Genomic DNA, 15,932 nt, shown 5'->3' with positions numbered 1-15,932 from the left:
GGAGAATCTTGAGAAATCCAGAATTTGTATGATGCCTGAGATATGGATCTGTTAACTCTGTGTGTGTGTGTGTGTGTGTGTGTGCGCGCGCGCATGTGTGTGTGTGTACAAACATACTAAAATAAGTTGCTTAATTAAACAGGAGCAGTATTTCAGTCATTCATTGGATATACATTTGTACACCTCCGTGCTCCATGCTGCCCGTTTTTACCCCACATCGTTGCCACAGCAACCAAAAGGTGTGACAACAACGCACTCCCTCTCAGGAGCAAAAAGAAGCTGCCAAAAGCAGCTTCCTGGAAGGGGTGCATTTGGCACGCTCACGCACTCCGATCGCATCACTTCCAACCAGCTCAGTTTGGGCACTGCACCATGCTCGTGCTATCATGGCGCTGTCTGTATAGAGCAATGATAGCGGCCTCCTCACAAACTAGGGCTGCTGTGCATGTAAATGTGCAGCCTCATCTAGCCCTAGTTTGCGGCAAGGACACGGCAAAATACCCTTCTGTACCAGACCGTAGTTCAGAAATATAGCAGCCACAGTATCCTCATTGTCGGTTCACTGATGGATTACAGGTCTCTATTTGATGTGTCTTCTCTGGTTCAAGATGTTTTAAAGCATAAATCCAATTGCTAGTCCCAGCCACTATAGATCCATTGAACGAATTGATGAATGATAAGTCAACCCTTACGTAAACACCATTGATTCTGTGGCTCAGTGCTAACTTGGTTGAAATTAGAATGAGGACCGAGTATTTTCCCTAATTATCATGTAATCAGAGGCCTTGTGGATTTTTTCTTTTAAGTGGTTACTACTTGGATCTTAGGCAAAGCATACCTGGGTGTGCACGCAAAGAAGAAGATGAGCAGAGAATTTAATTTAATTAAAGGTCATCTCAGGAACAGCACTAGTAAGAACCAGTTATAATGCTACACAGAATTTAAAGCTGCTTAACATTTATTGTATTCTCTTTTAATTTGTGGTATGGACTTTTATTTCTTATTTTTATAGAGCTAATTTCTTGGCATGAATTGAGAAAATGGAAGAGACAGAGTCATCAACAGTGACTTCAGATTTTAAAGTGCTTAACACAATGCATGGAAAAACTGTACAACTGCAAAGTTTCAAATTTACCAGACATGTAGAAATGCAGAAATTCCTTTTCGTAAGAGCCTTTCCTTGTGTAAGTAATGTATTTCTTGCAGCAGCCACCCTCTCAGCCTAACATACCATATAATGTTGCTGTGGTAATAAATAGAGAGCTAGAAGTAGGCCCTCCACCCTGAATTCCCTGGAGGGAGCAGGGAGAGACGGTAGTGCAATAAATAAATAGTTGCTAATTATATGGCAGGAAAAATTAGTTTCTAGTACATTCCAACTTATGGAATGGCCTGCCGGACGAGATCTGTCAAATTACCAATCTAGAGAGCTTTAAAAAGGCCATTAAGACGTATCTCTTCCGGCAAGCCTTCCCGGAATAAAATGGTCGGCCAAAAATAAGACTTCCCATCCAGCGAACTCTGCCCATGATGATTTTTATTTAGCTTAGTCGGTTTTAATATGTAGTTTTAATCTTACATTGTTTAATCTTGTTTTAAGGGGGGGTTTTATGTATATATGGATGTATTTTAACCTGTTGTACAGCGCTTTGATTGCCTGGCAAAAAGTGGGATAGAAATAAAATTATTATTATTATTATTATTATTATTATTATTATTATTTTACAACATACAGTTTAGTGAGCTGTCATTGATATAGCTTGTATTCTAGTAATTTTATAAAATTTATACAAGTGTGTCAGATGAGATAATGAATATGACTGAGATCTTTGTACCTTAGTTTGCCCAAGGAATGAATAAATGAAACAGCTCTTCCATATTGAATTAGAAATTGCTGGCATCTACAGTAACTCCAGAAACATTGCTAAGAAGGCCACATTGTATTTTCCTTCATGCTATTTCATTTTGCTCAAATATTTGGGGTGGTGGTGGTGGTGGAGTGGATAACAGGATGCCTATCCCAGTGATATGATTCAAACCACTTTGAAATAGTTCAAAAAGACTATTTTACTTTGGTGACAACAGATTTATTTTCTGCATTTACAATAATGGGAGCTACACAAAAGATTCTATTAAAATAATGTGATAATGCGTCTATTTCCCATAAGCTTTCTCAAAAGTGTATGGCCATTTTAAAACAGACAAACAATAAATTCCACAAAACTATTTTTCTGAAAGGTTCACAAAGAAAATTGGAGGATTCTTGGAAGCATTTAGGATCAACAGGCTTGAATAATGTTCAAATATCTGATGCAGCTGCACCTGCTGATAGCTGCTGTTGTAATCCAAAGAAGAAGAAGAAAGGGAGGAAAGTGGTATTCAGAATAATTGTACTGCAGAAGCTAGAGAAACTAGTATATAAAATGTATCTGTCTATAAATCTGTGTTCAAAATCAAATCTTCAGTAAACAGAATAAAATGCGTCCAAAATAGAATAAGGCAAAAGAAAATGAGAGAAGAAATGGAAATGCATTTTTAAAAAATGCTGTCGGAGAAGGAAAGGAAGAGAATGAATATGGTGTATTGTACAGAAATGTTTTCATTCTTTTGTCCTGCCTCAACTACTGTTCAATATCTCTGAATTACCACAGGTTATATTCAGGTCAACCATTTATAATGTTACGTATTTCTACCATCTCCAGAGATTTTTTTTGTCATTCAGCTTAAAATAAAAAAGCAACATTAGACTGAAGTCCTGACCTTCCTAATGAAAATACATTAATGACAATACATTAAAAGCCACAGGTCTATTAAAATAGCATGAAATAGTCAGTAGGGTGAAACAATATGGATCTAAAAAGTTCCAGTGAATAAAAAAGTTTTTGTCTAGAACTGAAAAGATAATACAATAGGAATGTGGCACAATAATAGGCAATAAATAATCAAATAATCAAATAAATAATCAAATTTATTTTTTATTTGATTATTTACTTACATACTTACTTACTTATATGATTTTTATCTCACTCTTCCCCTAATATGGGACCCAAGGAAGCTTACATTATAAGGTAAAAGAAAATGTCTAAAACAGTATGTGGTACAAAAGTTTAAGAACATTAAACAATCAATTCAATGAAAACATTACTTTAGAACAGAGAAAAATATATACATACAGATTGAGTATCCTTTATCCCAAATGCTTGAGACCAGAAGCATTTAGGGTTTCAGGGTTTTTGTTTTCTTTTCAGATTTTGAAAAACTTTCATACACATAATGAGAGGATGGGACCCAAGCCTAAACAGGGAGTTCATTTATGTTTCATATACACCTAATACACATAGCCTGGATGGAGGTCATTTTATACAAAATTTTAAATAGTTTTGTGCATGAAACAAGGTTTGTGAACATTGTACCATCAGAAAGCAAAGTCCCTGCGCTAAAGGTTAGAAAGCATCTATTTTTTGGAGCTTTAAGCTAGGTAGGAAATCCTGGGAGCTGTGGTCCAAAAGAAAGTTCTTAATGTATGACAATGAATATATAACAGGCAGTCTTTGAAGTAATGTGATCCTAAACTGCAAAGACCTTTCAAGTGTTGCAAAAACTTTGAAAATATTCATGGAGACTGAACAGCTGAGAAATTCTTAGAGAAATTGTTCTTGGAGCAAACTAGAAAGAATGAATGCTTTAACTACGATATATGAAAGTTCACACAGAATGAGTACTCCACAGAAATGTTTAGACTTGGCTTATCTCCCGATCCTTCATAAAAGAATTAATTTTCTTATAGGTCAGTTAGCTTTTCCACCTCCTGATGAATTTGATGATCTGAATATGTAGTGTCAGAGCACTGTGTTTGTAGACAGGAGCTGTGTTGCAGTAGCTCTTTTGAAATTTGCAGCAGATACCCTCCCACGTCTCCTTTTGAACTTTTTATTTCTACTAAGCAAAACTTATTCAGACACCTTGCAATTTAAAACTCTATTAAAAGCAGGAAAATGAGATCAGTGCCCTTCTGTGTGTGTGTTTTTCTCTTTTTACCTAGTCTGTTCCATCAACATGTGTCAAGCCTGTAATAAATTTGCCAGGCTGTCAAAAGCTGTCATGCTGTCTGCCTGTACTGAAAGCCATTGAGCAAGGGAAAGATTTATCTTAGAGCCTAAGGGAAAACCAATAAAGTGGAACCATCACTTTCCTAACTTGTATCTAAAATTGAAGGGCTTTACTGACTGGGAGATCCAAGCTTATCTTCAGCACTCGGTCAATTTAATTTTGCTTTCCCTTAACTTTTCTCTCAATATTAATTGAATACAGTAGGAATTTAATGCAGACACCAGTGAAAGAGCGTTGGATGTTCATACTGACAACTGTTCAGTTCACAGGCTTAATTTGGCTCTGTTTAATTTGTTGTTACACTATGTGCCTTGAAGGACTATACACACTTGTCTTTATTTGTTAGGTATTTACTTCTGAGATGTGCTGAGCTTGGAGCAACAGAGGTTGTGGTGGTGGTCCAAGACACCAAGCGACATAATGTAATTATGGAATATGCTACCAGACACAAGTTTTTTGTTGTCTGCCTTCAAGTCATTTCTGACTTATGACAACCCTAAGATGAACATATCATGTTTTTTTTTTGTTGGTTTTTTTTGTTTGTTTGTTTTTGGCAAGACTGGTTCAGAAAGGGTTTGCCCTTGCCTTCCTCTGAGGCTGAGAAAGCGTGACTTGTCCAAGGTCACCCAGTGGGTTTCCATGGCTGAGCAGGGATTTGAACCATGATCTCCCAATGTCCTAGTCCAACAGCCATACCATTAAACCACACTGGCTCCTGATAAAACAAGTACTGCTTTTTGAAAACTTCTGTTTCTGTTGTGATCAAGAGTAGATCTTCATGCTTATATCTCACAAACTGTAAAAAAAAAAAATACAAGGCAGGGATAGTAGCATGAATTATGTGTTCTGTGGTGATGGTTTATGGAGCATCCCAGTCCATCCTTCTAGATATGGAAAATTGGTAATGATGGGAAGTAGGTGTTGTTTTACCTTCATCAAATGCATTTCTGATGAGTTTTAAATAAGTGCCTATATTCATTTTAGAGATAGTAGCCACTGAAGTTATTTTATCCTTTAGGAAGGAAAAAAACCCTCCCTCTGTCTTTTGGAATTGGGTAATCTTGCTCAATTGAAAGTCAGGCATTCCAATGTTAGGGTTCTAAAATCAATTACTAAATGAGGCGGGGCAAAGGCAGGTAATTTAATCCAGGTTAGAATGTTAAATTCCTATCTAAAGATTAGAAACCTCAAAACAGGAGGCAAAGGTAGGAATATTAGGAATAGTGCTTTATCCCAGGTCAGACACATTGTCCAGTTAGCTCAGCATTGTCCAGTCAGACTGTCTGCAGCTCTCTATAAATTTATAAGCAGTGAGAAGAAAATTGCTAAAATTATTTGTTGTTTTCTTCAAGAAGAAATGTGAACAATGGCATTCTTAAATCACACTGTATGTCTGAAGAGGGCTAGAGTCAAACAGGAAATAGTGCTGTGCGGGGTAGAACTTAGTGGAACAATACATCACACACGGTAACCCTTGGAAATGCTGCAGTATACAACCCAAATTATTTAGGAAAGGAACACTTTTCTGGTAGCATAGGTTTATGGATTGTATGAGACTTTTTCTGTACAAGCTACGCACAAAATATCATACATTTCCACCTGGTGTTTCTTTTGCTTATGATTCTTTTTATTCTATCATTGGGACTACCACACAACCCTTGAGAGCTGAAAGGCGCAAACACAGTTACTAACAAAGATGTTCTTTCAGAATTTATCTTCCCTGCTGCCAAGACAATGATCAGCAGAAAGATTTGTAGTAACAACAATCCGGGTGAGGAAGATCTGTCAAAAAGCAATTTTACAATATATTAATATATCTGAGAGGAAAGTAAATAAAATTCCCAAGTGAATCATTCACAGCAAAGATGGTTATTTTTATACTCTGTCTGGAATCCTTTATTTACAGCTTGAAAGTGACCTAGAATAAGAGAAATATAATGGTGCCTTGCATGCAAGGAAAGATGGCTAATTGGCCAAAGAGAGTAGGGGGGAAAGAGGAAAGAGGACAAAAAAACAGCACAAAAAACCAGCACAGGGCCAATTAAAAGAAACTGTCCTTGACATAAAATGAGAGATGAAGGAAAAAATTCTTTAAAGGGCTGGAAAATTAAACTTAGCGCAACCAATTGAAATTAAGCAGAGGGGTGGACAGAAGGGGTGGAGTATTGTATTACGTGTCACCATGATAGCTTTTTACGTGCCTCTTAATACCCTGACTGCTAACGCTGCTTATAGAATATTTTGAAATGTACCATTAGAACTTCGTAACAGGCAAACTATTTTGTATTGTCCATTTGTGCTGCACTGATCAACCATATTTAGAACCATATCTAGCCCATCTGCATATTCCTATATTTGGGGAATTTCTGCTTTTACATATACTAATCTACTGATATATATTCCCTATATTTCAGTTTATTGATTGTATATCATACTTTATCAAAAAAAATTTTTTTAAAAAATAATGCATTTGTTAACTGTAACTATAAATTCCAGGAAATGAATCTGGGTTTGAAGCAGGACCTTTAAAGACAGTGAAAGAGAGTCTAATTGTTGAATCCATAAAGAACATTTTTAAGTGGAAATCTTCAGGCTAAATCCCATTGCTAGCTCCCAGTGGGAATGTCAGTGCTTTTGTAATTTCTGTGGATGTGGTGGGTGGATTCTAGTGAGAGTGACAAATTAGGTAACTTCTATTTAGTAAAGTAGACTAACTGAAAGTTCTATTCATCTGTCCTACTTGTGACTTGCAATTAGGTTTTAAGCATTCCATTGCTGATGTTAAGTTGATCTGACCTGTTGCACTTACTAGATGGCAGACTTTTGGCATCACAGGCAAACATTTCTGATCACCCTGGAAGAATAAGGTGTCACTAGTGTCACGAACAATGTTTACACTCATAAATCTACACACAAGTTGCATATTTGCTTTATTCATGTGAGAAGCCTTTAAAAGGTTCTGGGGAAAAGCTGGTGTCCCTGCCTCACTCTCTGTATGCATAGTACATAGGACCTGAAAACTCAGGGGCGCAGAGAGTGTGGTCTGCACCAGGTGACAGCCTAAGGAGAGGTGACACCACTGCTTCCCAAACAACTGCTTTTGGGCAGAAATGTGATGCCCCTGTTGCCATGTATACACCATAACATTCTGTCAACCAGGTTTTACACTGAGCTATATATGTTTGGAAACAGCAACTGTTGATATTCTGACTACAACAGGAGAAAAGGGTGCCGGTGATGATATCCAAAGCCCTAAACAGCACGAGACCTCAATACTTGAGGGGTACCTCTCTTTACACTTCCCTGAGAAAAGGTTTTGAAACAAAAGTGATTCCCCACCCTGGAGGGTTGGGCCCTCCTCTGTCCTTCACTGAAGGGGGCAGTGCACTCTGGGAGAACCTGGGAGAGGACCTTTTGTTCCCGGGTATGGAATAACCTCAGACAATGGTGTCACCAGGGGGTGCAGGCGACACCAGGCGGCTCCCTAAGGGAAGTGGTGACACCACTGCTCATGAAACATCAGCCTTATGGCAGAAACAGGGCATTCATCTATGTCTCTTTACAATGCTGAAGAGATGGTGTGAGTGTGGTGAGGGTCAGTGAGAGGTTGGGGACTATGTAACTGATGATTTGCTGTGTATGTACAGTGGACCCTTGCCTTACGCGGGGGATCTGTTCTGGACCCCCCCCCCCGCGTAAGGCAAATTCCACCTATGCTCGCGCCCCATTCGTTTGAATGGGGCTTGTGCGCATGGTGGCGCGGCGGCTTGTGCACCCCACGCGATCCCCGCGGCTTGAGCATGTGTGCTCAAAGCCACATATAGCACGCCTATGTATAACACGGGCACGCTGTATTGTATTTTCTTTTATTGTAACCCACCTCAATCCATAGGAAGACATAGGCTAAAAATAAACATTATTATTATTATTATTAATATTATTATTAGGAGAAAGTAGAGGCCCACGTTTTTTTAGAAAATCAAAATTACATTTTAAAAAAATAAAAAGGTTAAAACAATATGTTATAAAAAAGCAATATTTAAAAACCTCAGGTTTTATCAAATTTTCACTTTAACCACATGAAACTATGTACATGTAAGTACATTTAGACTGTGCATATGATATTGCAATTTTAAAGGTATAATTTTAATTTTGCCATTTGTCACAACTACTGCCTATCACTGATATATGGGAGTTACAATTTATGGATAACATCAGTGCAAAAGCATTACTAAGGGTTCTGTATGGTGTGGTATGGGAGTAGGTCAATGGGGAGGTGACACTATTAGTTACCGCACTGGGTGACACCAACCGTAGTGAGGCTACTGCTCTCAGAAGCCTGATTAAACCTAATGCTAGTGATATTTCCACATTAAGTAAAAATATAGGTTTTAACTAAAGGATCGATTTAGTATCCTTTAAGATCTAATGGATTCCATTTTAACTTACATATGATGTTTACTTTTTTTTTTTACCCATTTTAACTGGGGTTTTAGCTGTCCTATTTTTAACATAGCCAATTGTTTACTATGTTTTTCATCTGTTTCTATTACTTCTATTATTTTAAAATGCTTTAAATTTGTTAAAGTAATTTTACTGTATGCTGCCCTGAGATTGCATTCTATAGGTCAGACTATAAATATTTTAATTAAATAATTAAATTGTTCCTTGTATACCATGGAGTCATCTTTCATGTCACCTTTGAGCACTCTCAGTACTGGGCTTATGCTGCTTGGTAGGGCACTTCCTATATCATGGAAATAGACTCTTACCCTCTCTTCCCTCATATATACTTTAAATCTGCCCTACATCATCACTTGGCCTTGGGGAGACATGTGAAAGACAGCAGAGGGAAGCAAGAATCCATTCCATCTGTTAGACAGTTGGATGGATATTACTGGTTTTGACCTTAGGGATGTCTCGGCTAATTGGTAATGCTGATTCTATTGTATTTCTGTCTTCCTTGTTTCTTTTAGGGAGCTCCTGCTATCTATAGCCCTTGGTCAGGTCCTGTCCCTCCTTATTTGTGGTATTAGCCTGACCAGCAAGTATTTGTCTGATGATTTTCATGCCAACACTCCAGTCTTTCAGAGCTTCCTAAACTACATTCTCCTATTTTTGGTCTACACTACAACATTAGCTGTTAGACAAGGTAAGTGGCATTCTCTTGAGGGTGGAATAATTATTGCATGCTCCCTGGATGTTTAGAGGCTATATCCATTGTAATAAATAGTTGTTTCCCTGTATAACATACTAAAACATTCTCTAGTTTGTTAAAAATAAAATGTCAGGCTCCTTCAGGAAAAAAAATACAAACGAATGTCAATGTACCTTATCTAAACATGTCTAGTTCTTTAGGTTTAGGTCCTGGATATCTAACAGATTATCTGACAGACTATGGGGCAAAATAGGCCACCTCTTCTGAAGGCAGTTTTGGGTTGTGGCAACTGTATGCCATGGCCCTAATCCACCTTTTTGCTGGTCGAAAAAGGAGTGGCAAAGAGCTGTTCCTTTTTAGGCTGGCCACAGTCAACTTTAAGTTGCATATAAATGCCACACTGCCGAAGCACCTGGAAACTGGCACCCATGTAACCGGCCAGGCAGCTTCCAGGCAGCTTGGGAGCGTGGCATGTCAATGGCTGAGCCTGCCCAAAACCTGAAATCTTCTCGGTCCCTTCACAGGCTCATCTGGTGGGGACATGAGATAGGGCCTTCTTAGTGGATGTCTATAGGCTCTGGGTCTCCCTTCACTGGGAAGCCAGAATGGAAACAGCTGCGGTGGTCCCTTTCTCCTCTGTATCGTTGGTGCAACCATTTGGTTGCCATGCCAACAATGCAAGGGCCGAAAAGGAGCGCCATAAGCAGCCTGGGGCAATGCAGGGACATCATGAGTGTGCCATATCGTTTTGACATGGCACATGCATTACATCATCATTATACTAACGTGCGGTTGGTGTGTGGTCCCTAATTAGGGTTGCCATAATTCTCTACTATAAACCTACTATAAATTATTAGGATTAACAATTGTAGGATAAAATTTAGCCCAAAATGGAGAACCTTAAATGTCCTACATTTTGGGCTAAATTTTATCCTACAATTGTCCTGCATTTTGGTCTAAATTCTGTCCTACATTTTGTTCCAGTTTATAGTAGAGAATTATGGCAACCCTATCCCTGCACGCCGCACTTGGGCCGTCTGTTCCACGCTCAAGTTAGGCAAAGACTTTTTCATTAAGGCAGGCTTTTAGAACTGAATGAATGAATGAAACTTTATTTATATACCGCCATTCCTGAGATCACGGCGGTTTACAACATCTAATAAAATACAAATACATCTCAACAAACCCCCCATATTAAAACAGTACAAAACATCAATAAAAAATCCATCATTCATTCCTAACCATTAAAACCAATTAAAAACAATAACAATCCAATACAACAACACAGTCCATACACAATATACCGGAGAGAATGACAATCAGGACATGTGGGGGAAGGCTTGGCAAAATAGGTGAGTCTTCAGGTTTTTCTTAAAAGACTCAAGGGAGGGGGCTGAGCGGAGCTCCTCAGGAAGAGAGTTCCAGGACTGCGGGGCAACAGCAGAGAAAGCCCTCTGCGCAGTCACAGCGTATCTCACCTTAGGAACTCTCAAGAGTGTTTTCCCACCCGATCTGAGAGTGCGGGGCGGATTATATGGGGAGAGGTGGTCCTCCAAGTACTCTGGGCCCAAGCCATTTAGGGCTTTATAGGTAGCGACCAACACCTTGTATTGCGCTCGGAAGCGAATAGGCAGCCAATGTAGATCTTTCAAAATAGGTGTTATATGACTGGCCCTGGAGCTGCCAGTGACCAGCCTGGCTGCTGTATTCTGAACTAACTGTAGCTTCCAGGTTTGGTACAAGGGTTGCCCCATGTAGAGCGCATTACAGAAATCAAGTCGAGAGGTTACCAGAGCGTGTACCACTGTTTCAAGGTCCCCCCGGTCAAGGTAGGGTAGCAGCTGGCGTATCAGCCAAAGCTGATAACAGGCACCTCTGACTGTCGCATCCACCTGAGAAGTCAAGTGAAGCAACGAGTCCAGAAGCACCCCCAGACTGCGTACTGTGTCCTTCACGGGGAGCATGACCCCGTTCAGGACAGGTGGACAAATTTCCTTCCCAGGACCGGGAGAGCCTAGCACAAGTACTTCCGTTTTCTCTGGATTCAGGCTGAGTCTGTTTTCCCTCATCCAGCCCATTACCGACTCCAGACAGGCATTGAGTGGAGAGATGCCATCCCTAGTCACTGCATCAGTCGGGGACACAGAGAAGACTATTTGGGTGTCATCAACGTACTGATAACACCGCGCCCCGAAGATTTTGCTTTTGCTTTTTTTTTTACAGGCTTTCGAAAGAACATGCATTTAAAATTATTTAAATATTTTAGTACAGTAGAGTCTCGATTATCCATCCTTCAGACATCCAACATTCCGGATTATGCAACATCGCGGCTGCTTGGGGGCATGGCTTTAGGCATTTCTGCGCACCTTAGACACGCCTCCAAATATGGCAGTCCTGACGGGCAAGGAGAAAAGGATGAGTGAAGCCTTGCCCCAAAACATGGCCCAAGTGTGGCAGCGACGAGCAAGGCAAGTACTTCCAGACCCCAAAACAAGGGCCAAAGCATGACAACGGGAAAGGCAATGGGCACAGCCAGGCCCCCAAACACGCCCTCTGGATTATCCGACATTTTTGTCCGACTATCCGACTATCAGCCTGCCAGTTTATGTCGAATAATTGAGACTCTACTGTACTTTATTTTAATGTTAACTTTTGTGTGTTTTTCACTACTTGTTTTAAACCTGAGTCCCAGTTTGGGGGGGAAATGGTATAAACATGAAAGCTATTATTAGGATTAATAAACTACTAAGCTCTGGAAAATAGCACTGGTGGTAGTTCTCTGCTTGGGTTCCTAAGTAATGGTAAATTGTTTTGCTTTAGGCTACAGGTAAGAGGTTGTATTGTGGTCATCAGTGTTTTCAACTCTTCCTAGCTTTAAAGTACAAAGGATTTGGCAGCAGCCCTACTGCTTCAGTTACATCCTGGTGTTTCATGTCAGGCAGACTGTACCCCATGTGAAGGACAAAAACTTACTTGCTCCCCATGGGACACTTCTGATTAAACAGATGTTGCTCTGTTCACCTGCAGGGAGGCTTCTAAATGAGGAGTTCAGTTAACACTCTGTCAAACTAGCAGAGAATTGCCTAAGAGACTTCAATCTGCAATCTCATACTATGGAGAAAACTTGCTCCAGCAGTTTTCCTTTTTTTCCCCACTGCTTAGATTGACAGAATTGTAGGAAGTGAACACAACCCAAAACCTGCTGTGTGAGCTGTGATCCTTTCACTATCTAGTTTCCCAACAAACCTACTGGAACTTGACTCTAACCAAGAACCTACATTGTATTTGCATGGTTTAAATCTACACTCACATAGTTAAGTCACAGATGCTGTGTACCACTCTTCTGCTGAATACCAACACTGCACAACCAATTGTGCATCTGCAAATGTGCCTGCTGTTTCCACAACGCCAGTGAATCAAGTGATACGTTAAAGTCACATGCCATCCAAAAATGTACAACTCTGTATTCAATATTTACTTGCAGAACTCTCCTAAAACAACTGTTAACTGAATACAGATTTTACGCCATGGCCAAAAAGTACAACCACATGTGTAAGGGAATGTGTGTCTGTGTGTACGCACCTTCAAATCACTTCCAACTTATGGCAACCTCAAAGCAAACCTTGCATGGTTTTCCTGGCAAGTTTCTTCAGAGGGGATTGCCACTGTCATCCTCTGAGAAAGTGTGACTTGCCCAAGGTCACCCAGTAGGTTTTCATGACCAAGTGGGAAATCAAACTCTCCAGAGTCATAGTCCAAGATTCTAACCATGTTGACTAATTGTGCATAAAACACCAACAAAATTCCAGCCTCCGTGTATATGTGTGGGGGAGCTTTCTCTAAATCTTTATGTGAACATGTTGAGGCATGCCCAAGCCCATTAATTTGGGGATGGGGATAATAGAACATGTGCATAGCATCTCTCCTTTGGGATTCAGGGCTACAAGATGAAGTTGGTGCCTGTTTTTCCAACTTATTACAGCCAGACAGCCAGTCCACTCCACACTTTCCTCCCTTGAATGTGAGAGCAATACATTCCAAATTATGTATTTTCCTAGTAACAAATTAAAGGGTACAGGTTTGAGAGTATAATGAAGTTACACTTTAAAAGCAATGTTACAAATGGAAATGAAGTCATTTTAACAAGGAACATTTTCTAATTACTTTTCAAGTTCATTTTAAAGGCATTTTCTAGAGGCATTATGACAGGAATGTTTTGAGTTTTATGCAGTCCCTTCTCAGTCCTAAGGCTTTTCCACCCCAGAAAAGTAACTGAAAAGTAGTGAGTAACTCAATGAATTCCTTTTAAGCACTGTAATGAATATCAGCAAGTAAGTGCTTTTAAAATACAGTAAGAAGTAGAGGGAATAAATTACCCTGTAAAAGTAGCTTTCCAAGCTGTGACTCCCTCACAATGTGGATTGATGGGACAAGAAGATCCTTACATACTTCTCTTAACAAACTGAGCAAAATATTATTATGGAGGGAAGGAAAGCACAAAAAAGAAGAGTAGGGACTAAAAATAGGATAATAGAGGCTGGGACACAAAGTAGCAAAATAACTGGCTAACCTACTTAAAGGCAGATCTTAAGATATATAGAGAATATATGGGGGCAAGGCAAAATGTAAGCCAGATGGTTGTACCTGGATTAGCAAAAAACATTGCTAAGGTTATTGGATGGGTGCATCTACTCTAGATACAATTAATCTGTCTGCATACCCTTAACTGAAGCCATGTTTTTTTTAAAAAATGCTACTTTTCAATGTTGTGATCTCTGTTATAATTTCACAGGCGTTTATCAGAAAAGGGAAATTGGAAGTATAATCCAATGGCAATCAGAACACAATCATGGGGTTTAGCATTATTGTGTGATAGGCTACCACATGCAATTTCAGGCAATGGGAAGTCAGTCCAAATGCAATCATGGGGTTTCACGTTATTGCGTGATAGACTACCACACACAATTTTGGGCAATGGCAAGCTATTTTGGGGCAATGGGAAGTCAATTTGAATGCAATTTGAATTCATGTAAATTCGCTGAACTAGCAAATTCACATGAATGTGTTCTGGCCCCACTTTCTTTTCATTTGAAATTAAGAGAAATTCCTCCCGTGTGATAAACTCCATAGTGTAAACTAAACCTTTCTTTATCCAAATTTGCCTAATGGTTAATTATTTTGCAGTAGTATATTTCTGCTGGTACTTCTGCACCTAGTTTTTTGCCATTCCTGATACCTACGTCAGCTCTATATGACATATCCCACATTGTACTTTGGAAGAGCCCCTCAGTATTTCTCCAGCTTTCAGATGTACTTTTCAGGAACAGAGGGCAATAGATATCAGTGAAAATCTGACTTTGCAAAAGCAGAAGGTAAGGGAAGTTGAGGCCTGAAGGCTCCTAGAGACCGGCACCCGTCATCCACAGGCCCCCACCCTTCTGCTCTGCTTTAAAAACCTTGCAGGCAGAAGAGACTGAAGGAAGCAAGAGAGGAAAGCATATCTGATTTTTATTTTTATTCTTAGTATTTAATGTTTAATGATGATTGCATTTTAGTTAAGGGATGAGGGATGGAATTTTAGTTATATATATAATATTTTGTTTAGGTATTTTATTTGTGTTTTTATGTAATTTTGTAAACCTCTTTGATCTTTTTGGATATAAATAAATTTATGTGAGGTCAAAGGCTTTCATAGCCGGCATGCATGATTTTTTGTGGGTTTTTTGGGCTATGTGGCCATGTTGTAGGAGATTTTCTTCCTGACATTTCACCAGCATCTGTGGCTGGCATCTTCAGATTTCTCTGAAGATGCCAGCCACAGATGCTGGTGAAACGTCAGGAAAAAAATCTTCTAGAACATGGCCACATAGCTCAAAAACCCACCAAAAGACCCAATAAATTTATCATTATCATTATTATTATTATTATTATTACTACTACTACTACTATAAGGGTTCACTACAGTGGGATTTAAATGAGTTCTCCAGTCCAAGCTCTGCTGGGAACACCTCCATTTATCCTAACTATCAATTAAGCAAATACTTTGAATGATATTTGATATTCACTTTTCTATAAAACAAAAGGAGGAAATTGAAGTGTATTAGCAAATTGTTTCTTTACTATTTTCTTGAACATTTGTGTACATTCCTAGTTCAGCATTTGGCTTTTACAAATCATTTTGTCTTTTGCTTTCAAGTATTTCCAGATGCTTCCTATCTCTATGCTGTCTGAAGGCAATTAATGCCTCCTTCATTACAGTGGCTAATTTCCTGTGTGTAAATGAGTGTTAATTTTCACTCTGATCCTTTTGCATGGCTCTATTACACCAACAGGATAGATCACTAAGATTTTTCAGAAATTGTTTTGCAATCTGCTTGAATGTGAATAAGGAAGTGAAATATGTGATCGAATTTTGTGTTAAACATAATCCTTTGCTGTTGAGACATGCTGCTTATACGACCTAAGTCTCACTAATTTTTAGTTGGGTCCATATTTTGAACTAAGTAGGGACTGAAGGACTAGAAGTATTGACTTTGCTTGCTGATTGACTCCCATAGGAATAGAGAGAAGGATAAAGGGCTTTGTAATCCTTTATCTACAAGGATAAAGCAGCAGCAGAAGCTCTTGTCTCAGCAATTCTCTTCTGCTAACTCAGCATCCCATT

General features: G+C 39.2%; 1 protein-coding gene across 2 annotated transcripts in view; it reads left to right on the top strand.

Annotated features, from left to right (window-relative positions):
- The window catches only part of SLC35F1 (solute carrier family 35 member F1), a 288,718-nt gene that overhangs the window by 147,686 nt on the left and 125,100 nt on the right, over positions 1–15,932 (top strand). For both annotated transcript variants that reach the window (XM_042445873.1, XM_042445874.1), the window contains exon 2: positions 9,087–9,262. In XM_042445873.1, coding sequence (XP_042301807.1) covers positions 9,087–9,262 — 176 coding nt within the window. The remainder of the gene's footprint in view (positions 1–9,086; positions 9,263–15,932) is intronic.

This window comes from Sceloporus undulatus, chromosome 1 (genome assembly GCF_019175285.1).
Source record: "Sceloporus undulatus isolate JIND9_A2432 ecotype Alabama chromosome 1, SceUnd_v1.1, whole genome shotgun sequence".
Lineage (NCBI taxonomy): Eukaryota > Metazoa > Chordata > Lepidosauria > Squamata > Phrynosomatidae > Sceloporus > Sceloporus undulatus.
The sequence above is the reverse complement of the archived record's forward strand: the minus strand, read 5'-3'. Positions and strand labels throughout refer to the sequence as shown.